The sequence below is a fragment of the Halichoerus grypus genome, chromosome 11 (genome assembly GCF_964656455.1).
Source record: "Halichoerus grypus chromosome 11, mHalGry1.hap1.1, whole genome shotgun sequence".
Classification (NCBI taxonomy): domain Eukaryota; kingdom Metazoa; phylum Chordata; class Mammalia; order Carnivora; family Phocidae; genus Halichoerus; species Halichoerus grypus.
Window position 1 is genome coordinate 55,237,048 of NC_135722.1, and position 16,576 is coordinate 55,253,623.

At 57.6% G+C, this 16,576-nt stretch overlaps 1 protein-coding gene across 3 annotated transcripts; it reads right to left on the reverse strand.

The window, feature by feature from the left end:
• Window positions 1–1,104: 1,104 nt before the first annotated feature.
• On the reverse strand, window positions 1,105–14,800 carry LRRC32 (leucine rich repeat containing 32). 3 transcript variants are annotated; one of them, XM_078058572.1, is made up of 5 exons: window positions 14,611–14,800; window positions 12,917–13,295; window positions 9,568–9,658; window positions 3,130–5,056; window positions 1,105–2,617 (listed from the first exon to the last, which is right to left on the reverse strand). In XM_078058572.1, the coding sequence occupies exons 2-4, from the start codon at window positions 12,964–12,966 to the stop codon at window positions 3,152–3,154; spliced, it is 2,046 nt and encodes a 681-aa protein (XP_077914698.1). In that variant the 5' UTR covers window positions 12,967–13,295; window positions 14,611–14,800; the 3' UTR covers window positions 1,105–2,617; window positions 3,130–3,151. The 3 variants fall into 3 exon arrangements, with proteins under 3 accessions (XP_077914698.1, XP_035938754.1, XP_035938758.1); XM_036082861.2 differs by lacking the exon at window positions 12,917–13,295 and having other exon boundaries at window positions 1,105–5,056; window positions 14,611–14,799; XM_036082865.2 differs by lacking the exons at window positions 12,917–13,295; window positions 14,611–14,800 and adding an exon at window positions 10,411–10,841 and having other exon boundaries at window positions 1,105–5,056.
• Between the last annotated feature and the right edge of the window lie 1,776 nt (window positions 14,801–16,576).

The following is a 16,576-nucleotide window of genomic DNA, read 5'->3' on the forward strand; positions in this document are numbered from 1 at the left end:
ACCCCCACCCCCACCACGGGTGAGGTGGCTCTTGTCCCTTCACCCAGACCTCACAGCCCACACCGTCACCCTCCAGTTCCCTTCCAGAAACCAGGAATGCTCTTCTTCAAGGTCAGTCTTGAACTGCAGCCTGACCACTCGCTCAATTCTCTGGCCCCTGGGAGACCTTTAGCTCTCCAGCTGGGGAGGCCTCTGGGTATCAGGTCTATCAGAGCTGGATGCTCAGGGCTGGCTGGGGTTGGAGACAGAGATATGGGCATCATCAGAGCAATGGAGTGGCTACGACAATGAGGGTGATGACATTCCTGAGGGAAGAGGGCCTGGGACAGAGTCCTGGTGATCACCACTCAGATGCCTTGAGGAAGATGAGCACATAGCAGAGTCCGAAAAGGAGCGGTCTGAGAGCAAGATGGAAACCAGTGGGGCGGGGGTGCCTAGATGCCAAGGAGAGTGTGCCGAGGGGAGGGCATGGGGGACAGGGAGGATGGGGTGAGAGACCCCCACAGCTGAGGGGTCAAGGAGGTAGTCTGGAAAGAACACAGAGTTCAGCAAAGGATATCCTTGGTGACCTCAGCCAGCGCAGTGTGCGGGTAGGGAGGGCAAAGGCACCTGGGGTGGGTTGAGAATGGAGGGGAGGAGGAGGGGGCTACTTCACCAGCAAGTAAGGAGAAGGAAAGGGAAAGTGGTTTAAGGGTCTTTTTACTATTTTTCAGGTAGGCAAGACTTCAGCACAGCCACGGTGTGAAAGGAAGACGTGAAGAGAGAAGAGAGGCTGCAGAGGGAGGCCCCAGAGGGTGGGCAAGACAGATAGCACGGCTTCTACCATGAGGCAGGGGGCTGAGCAGAGAGAGAAGGTGAGAACAGGAGCTACCCAAGAAGGAAGGGCTGGGTGGGGTCAGGACCCATTGAGTGTGAGGGTCAGAGGTGTGGCAGGGGAATGAGGGCTGAGGCCCCACGGTCCAGGGTGGTGAGGACCCAGAGCCTCAGTCTCCTCTCAGTGGGGTTCACCATCAGCATTCAAAAACCGGGATGGAAGTAGAGGGAGCCCAAGTGGACGCAGTGATGCCAATGATCCGCGGCAAGGAGGAAGCTGGCAGGCCACACTGTTTCTCCAAAATTATATTTTAATACATTCATGTGGGTTATACAAAGAGCTGGTCCCCAGGCGGGAATTGCGGCCTGGCTCCTTGAGGTGAGAGCAGCATTGTGTAGTGTTTTCAAAAATCAGGCCTGAAGGGGCCCACACCTTGCCCTCCAGGCCTGGGGAAGAGTGTTTCTGGGCAGTGAGCACCTGTGGTTGTGATCCCAACCAGGACTGGGTCCACCTGGCTGTCCCACACGCCACCAGGGCCCCAGGCTAAGGCCAGGACACCAGCTTCTAGCCCCGGCTCTGCCACTGACTCCCTGAGTCCTTGACCCTCTCTGGGCCTCAGTTTTCTTGTCTATAAAACGGAGCGGAGAGAAGGGTGTTTTCATTGTCTCACACTTTACCAAGCACCATCATGAGCCAGACCACGGGCCAAGTATGGGTAAGATAGTGAAGACAACAACAGAGGGTCTTGGGCTGACCCCAGGGTTTCCTGGACAGCCCATGATTCCAAGGGCATGGGGAATAGGGGGTTATATCTAGATGGGCTTTTCTACCCACTTTGGTAGGGGGAAAAAGCCCCTGCATGACGAGGACCCGAAAGCGTTTGGAGCCAGTGTTATCTTGTGATAGGACAGCTGGGAGAGAAGGAAATCACTCAGGTCCAGCCCCCAAATCCCCTTCACACCCCCAATGAGGTCTGAATCCACTTGTGTCACGGGCTTTACCACTGGCTTGTGAAGCTCTGAGCAAGTGCCAGTCTCTTCCTCAGCCTCAGTTTCCCTATCTGTGCAACGGGGAGGCTGGACTCCCCGGTCTCAAACTCCAGGCTGTGCTCAATGGAGGAAGAGGGAACGCAAGGGCAAAAGGTGAACACACACCAGTCTGCAAACGAGGGAATAGGGGAAACTGAGGCAGAGAAGGAGGCAGCCTGTGTCTGCCTGCCCAGGAGAGAGGAGGGAGAGGAGTGGGTGGGGATTGCGGCACGGGATGCTCCCAGGCCCTGCTCCCTCGATATGGGGCCATTTCCTGTCCACCTAACAGCCGACTGCCCCCGCAGTGGCAAAGGTCAGGCCGGGGAGACAGGCGGATTTGAGCCTGAATCTCAGGTCTGGCATTTCTTAGCTGCAGGACCCTGGAGGGAGAGTTCTGGAGTTCTTGTAAAATGGTTAATCCCCACCTCAGAGGGCTGTCATGAAGAGGCAGACCTGTTCCCGCTGCCGGCAAGCCTGGGGCCAAACAGAACCGGGTACCTAAGGTTCTAACTCCTGGCTCACCAGCCAGGGTGGGGCGCTGGGAAGACCAGGGCGCCTGCGTAGGGAGTTGGGGGCCTAGAGCAGTACTGGGGTGAGTATGCGCACCCCGAGAGTGCTGGGTAGGGAAAGAGCCCGTTCGGAGCAGGAAGTGGAATGGTCGGCCCTGGGGCCAGAAGCCCAGGCTCCGCAGGAACTGCTGCCGCCCCATAGCCGGATCCAGGACCCACTCACGCGGCTGCTCTTCCGCTCACAAGCTCTTCGTGCGCCAGAGAAGCTGAAAGTCATTATGGGAAGCTGTGACACACAGTCCGCTTGGACACGTCTCAGACAAGTGTCCCTGGTCTCGCCCCTGCTGCGCTCTGGGCCTGGCGGGGCAGGACTCTCGGCGCCAGCTGGGGCTGCAGCGTCCCGGAGCCCTGGCCTTCCGCTCTGCGCGGTCACTGCGTGGCTTCGCGACCCCCTCCCCCCCAGGACTCGGAGCTGCTTCAGGGCAGGGGTGTGTCTCCTCCACCGGAGCAGGATGGGGCACAAAAACAGATGCCTGGCCGAGATTTGCTGATCGGGCAGGTCGACCTTGCTCTCTGTCACTCCTGAAACTGGCCAACTTCCGGCGTCCACAGCCGGACCACACGTGTGGCCTGGGAAGTGGGTCGCCTACCAGGACAGCAGCACATGAGGAAAGGAGCCCTGGGCTGGGATGTAGAGACCAGCGTGCCCCGACCCGGGCTCCCCGTGTGACCTTGGGTCAGTCCCCACCCCCGGCTGTGCTCCGGCTGCCCGGCTCACCTGGGCAGGCCTCCCGGCTTCTCTAGGCTTTGTACTGTTGGCCGAACTTCTGCCGGCGGACACAGCAACAGGTGGCCAGGGTGGTGAGGAGGATGGCCGAGACCAGCGCGAAGGTGAGGATGATGATGAGGTTGACATTCTTGAGCCCCCCCTTCTCACAGTCCTCGGGGCGCACGTGGCTCAGGGCCACCTCCTCCCGGGAGCCGAAGCGGCAGGTCAGGTCCTGGGTGCCGTCCACGTCCACACGGCCTTGGTGCAGCTGGGCGGCCAGCCAGCCGTTGCCGCAGCAGCTCAGCGGATTGCCCTGCAGGTAGAGGCGCCGGAGGCTGGGCTCCAGGCCCCCCATGGCGCTGCCGGGCAGGAGGCTGAAGCTGTTGTTCCTCAGGTCCAGTACCTCCAGGGACACGGCCTGCGTCCAGGCGGGCAGACGGCTCAGGCGGTTCTCGGCAAGGTTGAGACGCTTAAGGCAGCTGAAGCAGGGCAGGTCCACTTGCAAGACGGCCAGCCCGTTGCCTTGCAGGGCCAGGACCTCCAAGGAGGCCTCCAGGCCTGCCAGGGCCCCTGTGACCACGTCCAGCCCGGGGTTCGCAGAGAGGTCCAGCTCGGTAAGCGGCGTGTGGAGGAAGGCCCCCGCCCGCAGCCGCTCCATCTCGTTGTCCACCAGGTTCAGGATGCGGAGGGAGGAGAGGCCAGAGAAGGCCACACACCCCAGGGCTCCAGGCTCCCCCGGCCCCCCACAAGGCCTGACCCGGTTTCCCTGAAGGTTCAGCCTCTGCAGACTGGCCAGGCCGGCAAAAGTGTACGGGGGCAGGTCCTGCAGGGCGTTGTCCTGGAGGAGCAGCGTCCGCAGGGACCCCAGCGCTCTGGAGGCCAGCGCCAGCGTCGCCAGCGCGTTGTGGCTCACGTCCAGGTGCACGAGGCAAGGCAGGAAGCGGGCGCGCAGCACCGCAAAGCCTCGCAGGCAGTTCCGACTGAGATTCAGGAAGCGAAGGGAGGTCAGGGGCTCCAGAAAGCCCTCGGGGACCAGCTCGATCTCATTGTAGCTCAAATCCAGATTCAGGAGCTGGGAGAGGGGGTGGCTGCTGGCGTTCCGGCTGGGGTTCGAGAAGGGCAAGGCCGACCAGCCCTCAGAAGGTGCGTGGATGCCCTCGCTGCCCTGGGGTGGCCCTGCAGGGAGCCGGATGAGGTTGTTGGACACGTTCAGGTAGATGAGTCTCGGGAGCGCGGCCAAGTCGGGGAAGTGGAGCAGTTTGTTCTCCCGCAGGTCGAGCCAGGCCAGCTGATACTCGGCCCGGGGCTCGGGGGCCGTCTGAAAGGCCTCAATACTGTTGCAGCTCAGGTCAAGCACTCGCAGCTGCTGGAGGCTGAAGTCAGAGATGCAGGTGAGGGAGTTCCTGGAGAGATTCAGGTGGGCCAGGTGGGGCAGGGCCTCGAAAGCACCGTCCTCGATGTCCATGAGCACGTTGCTGTGCAGGTCGAGCCGCTCGAGCGCAGGCGTGCCCCAGAAGGTATGGCGGGCCAGGCGGGTCAGGCTGTTCTCGGCCAGCGAGAGGGCGCGCAGGGCGGGCGCCTCCCCCAGCAGCCGCTCCACCAGGCCACTGTACAGGCTGTTCCCCGACAGGTCCAGAGATGTCACACGAGGCAGGGGGCCCAGACCAGGGGTGCTCAGCACGGTGCCCGCTGCCAGGCGGTTACGGGCCAGGTTGAGGTGCTCCAGGTGGGGCAGGGCCTGGAAGACACCTGTCTGGATGAAGCTGATCTCGTTGGTGCTCAGGTCCAGGTGTCGAAGGGCCATGTAGAAGCCCAGGGGTGAGGCCAGGATGCTCCGCAGCTGGTTTCCAGATAGGTCGAGGGCCTCGATGTCCCGTGGGAGCATCGAGGGGACCTGGAGCAGGCCAAGACCCTGGCACGAGACCTCCTTGTCGACCTGGGGTGGGTTGGGGAGGACAGGGAGAGCAGTGGGACTGAGTGGGTACAGCACGGGGTGGAACCAGACACACCTTCTAGGAAGGATGCCTCAAGCCCCTCCCCAACCCCAGCCAGGCTTAGCTAGGCTTCTCCTCTGGCTCCCAAGGTGCTCCACATTTCTCCCCCCAAGCCCAATCCTCCCACATCTGGATGATCCCTATCTTGCTCCCTGCCCCCATCTCTGGCACTCAGTACTGTGCGGGGCATCAGAGAGGGACTTAAGGAAGTTTGATGGATACACAGACACAGAAAAGACAGATATGAAGACAAATGAACTCACAAAACACCCTATACTGACTATTATCCCATTTCACAGGAAATTGAGCCATATATCACCTGGAGGGACCCCAAGCCAGTGAACAGCAGGGTCGAGCTGGAACCTAGGGCCTCCTGGGTCACATTCTGGGTTCCTTTTATGGGCCCAGATAGTTAAATTTACCCAGCGGCTGTTATACCAGAAACCATTTGGGGAGAAATGTTTCCAAAATGCAATCTGCACTCCTCTCACCGGTTTTTATTTTGGCCTCCTACCCTCAGCCCTCATTCCAGCCCTCATTCCATGGGGCAGAGCTCCGGGTCCCGGTGCCTGCCTTTCTCGCCACGGACCCCCAGCTGAGACCTCCTTTCTGCTGCTTCCACCTACCCCACCTCCATCAGTGGCCTGGCCCTCCATGGCCTGGTCCAGATTGGCCCCTGGAGATGGGAGTGGGGGTAGGAAGCCAGGGGAAAGATGGCCAGGGTCCCAACCCACATTCTTGGGTGACAAGACTATGGTTTTGCTGTGCAAGCCTCACCAAGTCCCATTACCACTCCGGGCTACTTATCCAGAAAGTAGCACCCTTCCCCAGCACCCACTCAGCGTTTTACATTTTATTTAGCACGTTCAGGCCCATGGTCTCCCTGGAGCCTCACAAGAGCAAGCACATCAAATATGATCACCCCTCTGTTCAGAAACCCAAGCTCAGAGAGGGTGGGGGGGGGGCTCCGGGGTCACCCAGCTGAGGAGCAGCAGAGCTGGGGTTTGAACCCATATCTGTTCACAACCAAAGGCCAACTTCATCCTTCTAAGCACATGTGCCTTCCAGAGCCTGATTTTTTTCTGTGCAAATATAGTCTCCCTCTCACCTTTTCAAAGACCCCAGGAATCCAGCCTTTCTCAGGAAAGGGTCTGACTTCCACAACCACCCAGCTCAGGCCCACTCCCGCCCTGGGCTTTCTACATCCACCGGCCCCTTCTGACCCCTCCACCTGCCTAATGCCTGGCAACGGCTAAAAGAAAGCCTTCACTCTGTGCTACTCTCTGCTTCCACCCCTCCCGGGCAAAATCCAGGACATTCAGCAGGGTTCAAGGCTGTTTGTGGCTCTTGCTGACCCGTCCTCTCCCCACCCAACCCACTCCCAACCCACTCCAGCCCAGCGCATAGGCAGTGAGCACACCTGACCACTGCCCTCTGTGCCCTCGCACACCTACCTCTGGGCCTCCTCCCTGCTGTTCCCTGCGCTGGTCATCCCTCCCCCTCCCCCTCCCCAGATCTGCAGGGGAAACTTGGTGTTTGGTGTACTGAGCCGGGCAGGTGGGGCCTCCTCTGGGCTCTCACCACCCCGGTGCTCCCTCTCTCATAGCTTTGGCCTCTGATTGTGACAGTCTGTGTGGGTCCTGCCAGGCAGGGAGCTCAGAGCTAACAGGGATTGGTGTGATTGGTGTGGATACCTTGGACCTGGCCCACAAAAGGTCCTCAGTACATTTTTTTAATGAATGAAAGAGTCACGGACATCACTGGCTTAGTAAAGGACTCAGGGATTGAATCAAGCACCTTTCTGAAAGGAAAGAAAAGAGACAATCCATGTCTTCTAAGTGACCATTAGAGTAAAAAGACTCTGGCTCCCCCACTTCCCTGATGGGGAGACAGAACCTGAAGATGGCAGTGACCTGTGCAAGGTCACAGTGAGTGGCGGAGGGCCCCCCCCCCAAGCAGGAACACCAGCCTGGGGGTGCTCCCTGCCTGGCCCAGCTCTTGGCTTCCTCCCCAGAGCTCCAAGGGGAGTGCGGGGGAGGGGAGGGGGACAGAACTGCCTTCATCAGGCACCTGTGTGACTCTTCCCGCTCCTGGTAGTCCAGGGACTTGGCCCTACCACCTCCAACCAAGCAGCTTCCTCGAGGCCTCAGAAGCCCACGGATACCACTGCACCTGGGCTCCCCTCTAAACCACAAGCCTAGCCCGGCCACCTTGCCAGCTCTGCCTGGCTCTTGACTTCCTCCCTCACAACCTCTCCACCAGCTCAGGCCACTGGGCATGGCCTCCTCTTCCCTCTCCTCAGCTCCCTGGACCATCCTGACTGAAGGAAGAAACAGCAGAAGGAATAGCAGGACCACCTGTCATGGAGCACCAGCTCTGTGGCAGGCTCCGTGGCTGAGTGCACAGAGCCCTGGCCTCGTTTAATCCTGGCACGTATTAGTTACCCTGTTGAACCCCGGGGTGAGCTTCCCCCAGATTAGTCAGAGGCTCCAGAGTACCAGCGCAAGTTCCTTTTCCTATTGGTGCCAGCCGAGGACCCAGGCTGACTCCTTCTGCACGGTAAATAGTACCAGCCAGCATTTGCTGAGCATCTGCTGTGTGGGGGGCACTGTACTGGGATCCACGAGACCCCACACCCCGTTTCATCTCCGGATATCAAAGGCTCCCAAGACACCAGCCCCTGAGAGCTGAGCCAGGACACAAAGCTGGCCAAGCCCAGGGCCTAAGACTTGCTTTCTACCCTGGTGCCCACGAGGCCCAGTGGGGGCTGCTGGTCGGCAGGGCAACACCGGGCTGCCCATCCAGAAGGAAGCTTGAAGGCCAGGGCCGCTCTCAGAACTCTTTCTAAAGGCGCCCACGGCTCCCTGAGCGCGGAGCCTCCAGCATGACAGACATAGCCAAGTTCAGAGATACCCTTGACAACCTTCTACTCACTCTCTCTGGGATGCCAGGATGCCGCTGCCCCCATTTTTTTTTTTTTTTAAGGAAGGAAGAGGACTTGCCACCCAACTCCATTTGGCCTTCTGTGCATAGAAGGGCAACAGGGTAGAAAGAAGTACCCGGCAGTGGCCAGCATAAGCTCGGGAGAGCTGGGTTCATGTCCTAGCTCTGGGACTTCCTGTCTGTATGACCCTGGTGCGTCACATCTCTTCTCTGAGCCTTGGTTTCCTCCGCTGAAAAGAGGAGTTCTTTGCAGGATAAAACGAGAGAAAGCCTTCAGTGTGGTGGGGCACCTCACGAGCCCTTAGTGTGCGGCAATTTCTTTTTACTATTTTGAAAATGATCATAATCCCTGTACTGATCTTCCACAGTAGTTCAGAAAGTGCTTTCCTGCCTATCATCCACCCAGAATCCAAAGCTCACCCAGCCTCCCTCTGCCTGTGGGCTGGTCTGGGCCCTTCACCTCTCTGAGCCTCTCTCCCCAGGCAGAATGTGGCGCTGCATTTGGGAATGTCTGAGGCCTCCTCTGCTGATTATTCTGGGATCTGGGAATCTCAGAAGGGCTCTGAGGAGCAAGAAGGGAGGTGGTAAGAGCAGGGCACGGCCAACCCCAGGGAAGGGCTGCAGGCCCCTGCCTCCCAGCACTCCCAGAGGCAGCTGCCCCACCTGTGTCAGAAGCTTCCAGTCCCGGCTCCAAGTGGGGCTGCTGGAGGGCCTGTCGCTTCCCCAGCCCCACTCCCGCCTTGACCTCAGTGACTGCCCAACCTTATAAGGGGACCTACGTGGTCCCTCTTCCCTGTATCCTGCAGGGCCCCAGTGACTTCAGGGCTAGTCTCCCTGGCCAAGGGCGAGAAAAAGGGACAAAAGTAAATCAAACCTTGTCCCTGCCCTGAAGAAGTTCTTGGTCTACCAAGTGAAACAGGCTTGGACCCATTCACCAACTACCCCATGTGCTCAGTATGAGAGTCCAGAAAACGGCACACAGAACCAGATCAGCCTGGGAGGGGTCGGGCAGGGCTCTCTGGAGGAGGCAGGATTTGATCTGGGTAGCAATGAGTGAGAGGCATCCCATCAGGGAAGCAGCAGACGGGCCCAAGTCAAGGACCTATTAGGAAAGGGGATTTGGCCATGAGGGACCCGGCTAGACCACCCCAAGTTCCCCACACATACATATATTCTAGATCACCCCGAGGGTCCACTGCCCTGCAGGGGCAGCTGGGGGAAATAGAGTCCAATCTCAGCCCCACTGGTCCTAGTTGAATGCCCTTGAACAAGTCATCTAACCTCTCTAAACTGCAGTTTCCAACTCTATAAAATGGGAATAATGGTACTTACTGACAGGATGAAGAGTACATCAAGTATTTAAACATCCTAGTAGGTACTCATGAAATGCAAGGGTTAAATGCATTAAATGTGTTCCCTTTCCTCTTCTAACTCCCCTGACTTCTGGCTTGTGGGCCTGGGGCAGTAGGACACCCTGGGGGGCTTATCCCGCCTGGGCAGGGCTTCTTACCATCTCACAGGGCACCTTGTCTCGCTGTTGGGAGGTGGCCAGGCCCTGGGTCAGCACGGCCAGGAGCAGCAGGATCTGGTGGCTCATGGCTCTGCAGAGGGTGGGGAGGAAAGGGAAACATTGTAAGACCCCTGGCTCCTTTCCTCTACCAGTCCCCATCGCTCCCATCCTGCCCGTGCCTGCCTTCAGCGAGCCCCAGATCACAGCTAGAGCTGGACCAAAGGTGCCGCTAATGCCCGTGGATGCTGGGGTCTGCAGCTGACCACAAAGGACCTCTCGTGCCAGGCCAAGGAGCTAGGCAGCAAGAGTTTTGAAGCATGTGGGTGACTTGGTCAGATCTGGGTTTCAACAGACCCTACCTGAGGGAAGACTGCCTGCAGGGGGTGAGCGGGAGACAGAGGGACTCTAAGGGCTGCCTGGAGCCAAGCTCAGGGCTGCGGTGGGGTCAGGTGGGGAGCTAGGCCTCTGACTGCATTTCCACCCAGGTCCTAAGCAGGTCCCCCATCTTAGTTTCTTAGGCCCCAAACGGAATTCCTCAATCTCCCCACCCCTAGACTTTTATTTTGCCCTTTTTCTTTTGATTTTCTGATTCTGGAGTCCCTGCCATTGTTTGAAGGCTGGGCCTGGAGCCCTGACAGGAAGCCCCGCCAGGAGGCCTGCCCTGCCCCCAGCACTGTTGCTGCGGACTTCCCCAGGAGCAGGCTCCAGGCCCTTTACTTTCACTGAAGTTACCACCAGCGCAGGGGGCCACTCGGGCCTGCTGGTGTTCTCTCTATGTACAACCAAGGTGGCGTTGAGGGGGACTGCAAAGTCAAAGCCCAGTGCTGCGAGGGGCTCACTTACTGAGGACTTGGCCCAAGTGCTAGGAGTACACATCAAGTCTCTTTCTTTCTTTTTTTCTTTCTTTTTTTCTTTCTTTTTTTCTTTCTTTCTTTCTTTCTTTCTTTCTTTCTTTCTTTCTTTCTTCTTTCTTTCTTTTCTCTTTCTTTCTCCTTTTCTTCTTTCTTTCTTCCTTCCTTCCTTTCTTCTTTCCTTCCTTCCTCCCTTCCTTCCTCCCTCCCTTTCTCTCTCTCTCTGTCTCTCTCTCTTTCACACCTTAACTGAATGCTTCCTCAAGTCTGGCTCTGTGCTGGGAACTGGGGTCACAAATAAATGCACAGAAGTGACCAGAATGCATACAGAGTGTTCACGAGGCAGGACACATAAAGCCCTCCAAGAGCACTGGACTCAGTCACCCATAACTGACTGCTCTCTCCTTCCCTCCACTTACCTGCTATGGGACCTGTACAAGTCACTTCACCTCTCTGAGCCTCAGTTTCCTCCTTTGAGATTAATGCCAACTTTGCTAAGTTTTGGTAAACATCAAATGAGATGCATTGTATGAAAGTACCTTTACAGAGCCCTTATTATGCACCAGGCACTCTTCTCCATACTTCAAGGTATTAACTCACTTAATCCTTACAGTAATTTAAGGACTTGGTTTTATGATTACCATTCCCATTTTGCAGATGGGGAAACTGAGGCTCAGAGAGATCAAGTAACATGACCAAAGTCACACAGCTCACTAGTGGCAGGCCCACGCCATCTTTACCCTTAACCTCTACTCTAGAACATCACCCGCAGGTGCTCGATAAATGAGTGCTGAATTGCAACTCTGAAGGGTGCTTTAGAAGAAGAAGCATCTATAGGATCTTTGAGGACTGAGTCTTTGACTGTTGGAATCCCCTAGTGTCCTGGTGATGAATTTTAAATTAAGATGGTTACTCTGAGGCCTTTTCTGGTCCACACATGCCTGGGCCACAGTGGTGTCTTTTCAACCCCATTCCCTGGGTTCAGCTCGGGGCCATGGGCCCCCTGCCCCCCACAGCTGCTCTTCTCTCACCTCTTGCGTTCATAGGAAATTTGGTTCTGCTGTTTAAGAAGCAGAACATCACAACCCATTTGAAAGCTAGTGTATTCACAATTGAATGGAAACCTCCAGTGGGACCTTTACACTCCTTGGGGAGTGTGCCTGCCCACCCCAGCTCTTTCCCCCAGCTTCATGGCTGACTGTCTCCCCTCTCCCGCTCTGGCTTCTGGCAGCCTCTATTTCCTTCAGTTCTGTGAGCACCTTTGCATCGCCCCAAGCCTTCACTTCCTACCCCCTCTCGTGCTGAATGCCTCCTCATCCTCTGGGTCTCAGCTTAGATATCGCTTCCTCCAGGAAGCCTTCTCTGATTCCCCAAGTCTGGGTAGCTCATCCTCCAGGTTCCCACAGACGCTGAGCTTCAAGTGAGCACAGCACTGAGCACTCCATGGTTCGTTCCTCTGACCCCGGCTCCTAAGGGAGGCGCCCCAGGGCAAAGAGGACTCACTATCTGCTGGGATCTTACACCACTGGGCAGGCCAGGGAGGCACTGAGAACTGACACAAGGTGACACTGGCAAGAGCAGTCCTTCTTGACTCTGTCTTCATCTCCCTGCCATACTCCTTCCCCCCCATCAGCAGGTTCTGTCTGTTCTGCCTGAAAAACAGACCCTGAGTCTGCTACCTCCTTCCTGCATCGCTGCCCCACACTGAGGCACCACCACAACCCTGGGTCTCGAAAGCAGCAACACCTGCTTCCACCCTGACCCCCTTCAGGTTGTCCTCCACACACAGCCAGAGTGACGTCTTTAAATCATATATCAGAGCATGGGTCTCACTGCCTGAGAACCTCCAATGAAATCCAGGCTTTACACAATCTCCTCCCTGACCACATCTACCATTTGTCCTGCCCTTACCAAATTCTAGCTTTTTCACCATTCCTCAAACATAGCAAGTGCATTCCTGCCTCAGGGCCTGGAATGCTATCCCCCAGATTCCCACACATTTTGTTTCCTTGCATTGATCATTTCCTGCTAATTTCTTTCTTTTTTTTTTTTTTTAAGATTTTATTTATTTATTTGAAAGAGAGAGAGAGAGAGAAGGAGCAGGGGGACGGGCAGAGGGAGAAGAACAAGCAGACTCCCCGCTGAGCAGGGAGCCGGATGTGGTGCTTGATCCCAGGACCCCAGGATGCTTGATCCCAGGACTCTGGGATCATGACCTGAGCCGAAGGCAGATGCTTAACCAACTGAGCCACTCAGGAGCCCCTCCTGTTCATTTATTTCTGATTCTATGAGAACAGGGGTCTCTTAAGTGGTGCTCACCAAACATCTATTGAACAAATGGCAAAGTGAGGGGTAGAAGCTCTACTTCAGGGGGCTGTGAGGTTAGGACAAGGAAGGACCTGGATTGGTTCTGAACCTGAAGGCAGGGCTGCTCAAAGGAGTCCTCACTACGCCCCTCTTCCGCCTGTCAAATTTCACCCTACCCCCAAGGTGGGCACCTGTGCATCCAGCAGAAGTCCCCGGAGCCCGTGGACCTCTGCCCTGGCATCTCATCTGCGGGCCCCCTTCAGTAGTGTCCCCGACTCACTGTGTGGCCCGTGAGGGCCACTCCCTTTCAAGAGGGAGGACTGTGGTCACTTAGACCCAGGCTGACATTCGGACACTACTGCTTCCGTGCTCCCTGTGCCTCAGTGTCCCATCTGTGCAGCAGGTCGCCTGGTGGCTCTTCTGCCACCGGCTTCCCCCAGCCACTGTGATGATGGAGCTGAGAGTGGCTGTGAAGGTGTCCTGGACACATCGTGGACAATGACCCGGACGGCCGAACGGCCCAGGTGAGGCACGCTGAGGAGGGAGGCCCCAGGCCTGCCGACTAGTAGCCTAGGCAAGAGAAGGCAGGAGACATTTTAGGACTCTGACTGGCCTCCCAAATGCCAGAGAATATCCGTGTGTGTGTGTGTGTGTGTGTGTGTGTGTGTGTGTGTGTGTATGTGAGAGAGAGAGAGAGAGAAATAGTGGGGGGATGGGGGGAAGGCAATGCCTATTATACTATTATAATAAGCCTGTCCCTACTATTTCAGGGCATTAGACACTGTTCTAAGCACTTGATCTGTATTATCTTATTGAAGTCACAATGCAATAAGGTGGTTACCATAATTTCCATTTTACAGATGAGAAAACTGAGGCTCAGAAAGTGACTTAGCCCATAGTTCATAAGCATTTAGGGGGTGGGGGTTAGCCCGGGTCTACATAACCCAAATGCTGTGTTTTCTCCATTAGGTGCTGAGCTGCCTGCTCCCTCCTCTATAGAACTACTCTTATTGTGCCCAGGAGGAAAACAAGGCTCAGAGAGGTGACTTACCCAAAGTCACACAGGCAGTGAATAGCAGCTGGAGTCAGAATCTGGTCTGTCTGCCTCCAAAGCAAATGTTTCCACTACACCAGGCCAAGATCTCCCTCCTTAACCACCTCCAATGACCCCCACCCCCACCCCTATACACATAAACAGACAAGCTCACAGGGCTGGGCTCTGGGGTGCTCCTCTCCCTCCTCTCAGCCCCAGTCACCAGCAGAGTAGGGTCCTGGGAGAGCTGCTGTGGACGTTCATACCAAGCAGTGAATCACTAAGGGCAAGCCCCATTCTGGAGACATGTGCATCCCACGGGGGAATTAGACCTTAACCCAAAGGAATGTAGCTGTGATGGCGGAATTTCAGGCAGCTCGGGTGGGGGTGGGGGTCCCTCACATCTTACCATTCATGAAGAAGGCCGGCTTCAGAACCCCTCAGGGAGAGGTGGGTGCCCCCCCAGTCCCCACCCAGAGATGGGCAAGCTATTTGGTGCGGTGGGATGGAAAGCGCCGGCCCGCCTGAGTCCGAGGGCAGTAGGAGACTTGGATTCAAATCCTGATCTGCCCTTGACTAGCTGTGAGTTCCCAAGCAAGTAAGTGCCGGCCTTTTGGCCGCTGTTTTCCCATCTGTCAAATAGGAACGCCGGCCTCTCCCTTCGCGGGAAAGATCAGCTGAGACAGGGTCCCGCTTGGCTCCGCGCGGGGAGTGGGGGCGGCGGCGGGAGGGGCCTACTGGGGGGCGGAGGGGGGGCATCGGGATGGCCCGGCCGCACCCCGCGCTCTCCAGGGGCGCGGGCCAGCCGGTTCCCCGAGGGGCCGGCTGCCTCGCCCGCGGGGCGGCTCCTACCTGGCTCAGCGCGGCCGCCGCTCCTCTCCCGCGCAGCCCCGGCACATCTTGCGCAAACCTGCCCCCCCACGGCCCCACCCCGCGCCAGACCCCGGGGTCACGGCCCGCGGAGGCCCACGGCTGCTCCACTGCCCCACGGGAACCCGACCCGCGAGGGGGCGGCTCGGGCTCCAATTTAAATACCTCTCCCGCCGACCCGCCCCACCACGCCCCCCCCCCTCGGCCAAGCTGCGGGGTCCTAGCGCCCGGCCGGCGCGCCCCCGCGTGACTCGGTTTCTCCGGAACGCGCGAGGGGTTGAAGCATCTTTCCGCTGGAACCCCGGCTGGGAAGGGGCGGGGTGGCAGGGGGCGGGATGAAAGGGCCGGGAGGGAGGGGGGTCGCTAAGGAAGCGCGGGGCGGGCGAGGCCGCCCGGACTGCCGCACGTGCAGCTCGTGGCCCCGCGGGGTCCGGAGGGGCGGGAGTGGGGCGGGGGGAGCTCTAGGAGCCCGCAGGTCCGCAGAGGAAATCCGGCCTGGCCCCGTTTTCCCGTTGCCGGCGCCGCCGCACTTAGGGTGAGCAAACAGGAGAGGTGACGGCGGGGCTGAACGCGGAAGGAAATGACCCTTCTCTGGCCCTGGGGCGGCCACAGAGGGGGTTCCCCACACCGCGGCCATCCCCTCTGACGAGTCCAGGCAGGTCCCTTCCCCTCTCTGATTGTGCTCTCTCCTATCCGCGCTGTCCTTCCCCCTTCATCTCCCGGACCCTTAAGCAGTCCTGTGAAATGGTACCATCAAAGTCCCCAGTTTTCAGATGGAGAAAGTGAGGCTAGGGATGGGACAGCGAATATCAATAAAAACCAGTTGTCTGGGACTAGTAAGGTCCCCATTTATATTTAGGGAAACTGAGTCTCAGAAAGGTTACACGGCACATCCAAAGTCGCACAGCCTGTAAGAGCGGGTATTTGAGCCCAGTCTGTCCACAAAGCTAAGTCCAGGCCGATCTGGATGCTCTTTTCAGGCACCATCTTGCTTAGGTAGGTTTAAAGTGTCCAGGGAAAGTAGTATGGTGGTATTCTTGTCTTTTGCATTAGAGGTTGAGGCACATCTTCCCCCAAAGCCACGCCCTCTCCCAGATGCCTTGGCTCTCCCAAATCACAGGTACTCTGCCCTGCTAGGTGTTGACCCGAGGGTGGGGGTACCTGGGAGAGAAAGGTCATGGCCATCCTCTGGGCCCTGGTTCCAAGGATAGAATGTTTCTCTTCCCAGCCCTGACAGTGACACGGGGTGCCCCATTTTACAGATGGGAAAGTGACCCCCCAAAGCCTCATGGTAAATCAGGGTAAAGCTGGGCTTAGAAGCTGGGATCCCTGAATCCCTAAGTGGCTGCCATCTTTACTTCCTCCCATCTGGCTCACATTGGGGACAGGCCTGCGCAGGTGGGGACAGTCCAGAGAGGATAAAGTGTGATAGCAGGGGGCCCAGGGCCTAACCTAGCCTCAGCGGAGGAGATCAGGGAAGTCTTCCCTAAGGAGGGGCCTGAACTGCAATGAAGGTGTGGGTAGGAAAGGGTGCAGAATAGGGAAGGATGTCCAAACCTCCCTCGTCCCTCTCAGCCACTGGAGGCCTCAGATTTATGCTCATGGAGGTCCCAGCTGGTCACCCCAACCCTCTCTCTGGACCCTAGAGCTCTTCTGGTCGAATGGAACCTCTGTTTCCCTGCCTCTAAAGTGAAGAAGATAGCAGCTACTTCTTGAGGTTGGTGGAAGCCAGCAGAGTACAGGGAAGCCAGCCTGGGGCCTGGACCCAGCGGATGTTAGGTAACTTGTTGCTGTTTTTATTGGTGATACCTCTGCTGTAGCCTGCTGGCTTCCTTGTCCAGATCCTTGTACAAGGGGCCAGATGTCCAGAAAGTGCTGCGCAGCGTCTCTGCAGCATGGGCAGAGCACGGCTGAGCCAGAGGCAGGCATCTCCCGGGGTCTCCCATGC

Bases quoted from the DNA above. Each gene is read 5' to 3' on its own strand.
- LRRC32 (XM_078058572.1), bottom strand. From the start codon at position 12,966: ATGCCAGGGCAGAGGTCCACGGGCTCCGGGGACTTCTGCTGGATGCAC. The intron at 9,659-12,916 runs GTGCCCACCTTG...CACCCTCTGCAG, and splicing joins GACTTCTGCTGGATGCACAG to AGCCATGAGCCACCAGATCC. The intron at 5,057-9,567 runs GTAAGAAGCCCT...AACCCACCCCAG, and splicing joins ACAAGGTGCCCTGTGAGATG to GTCGACAAGGAGGTCTCGTG.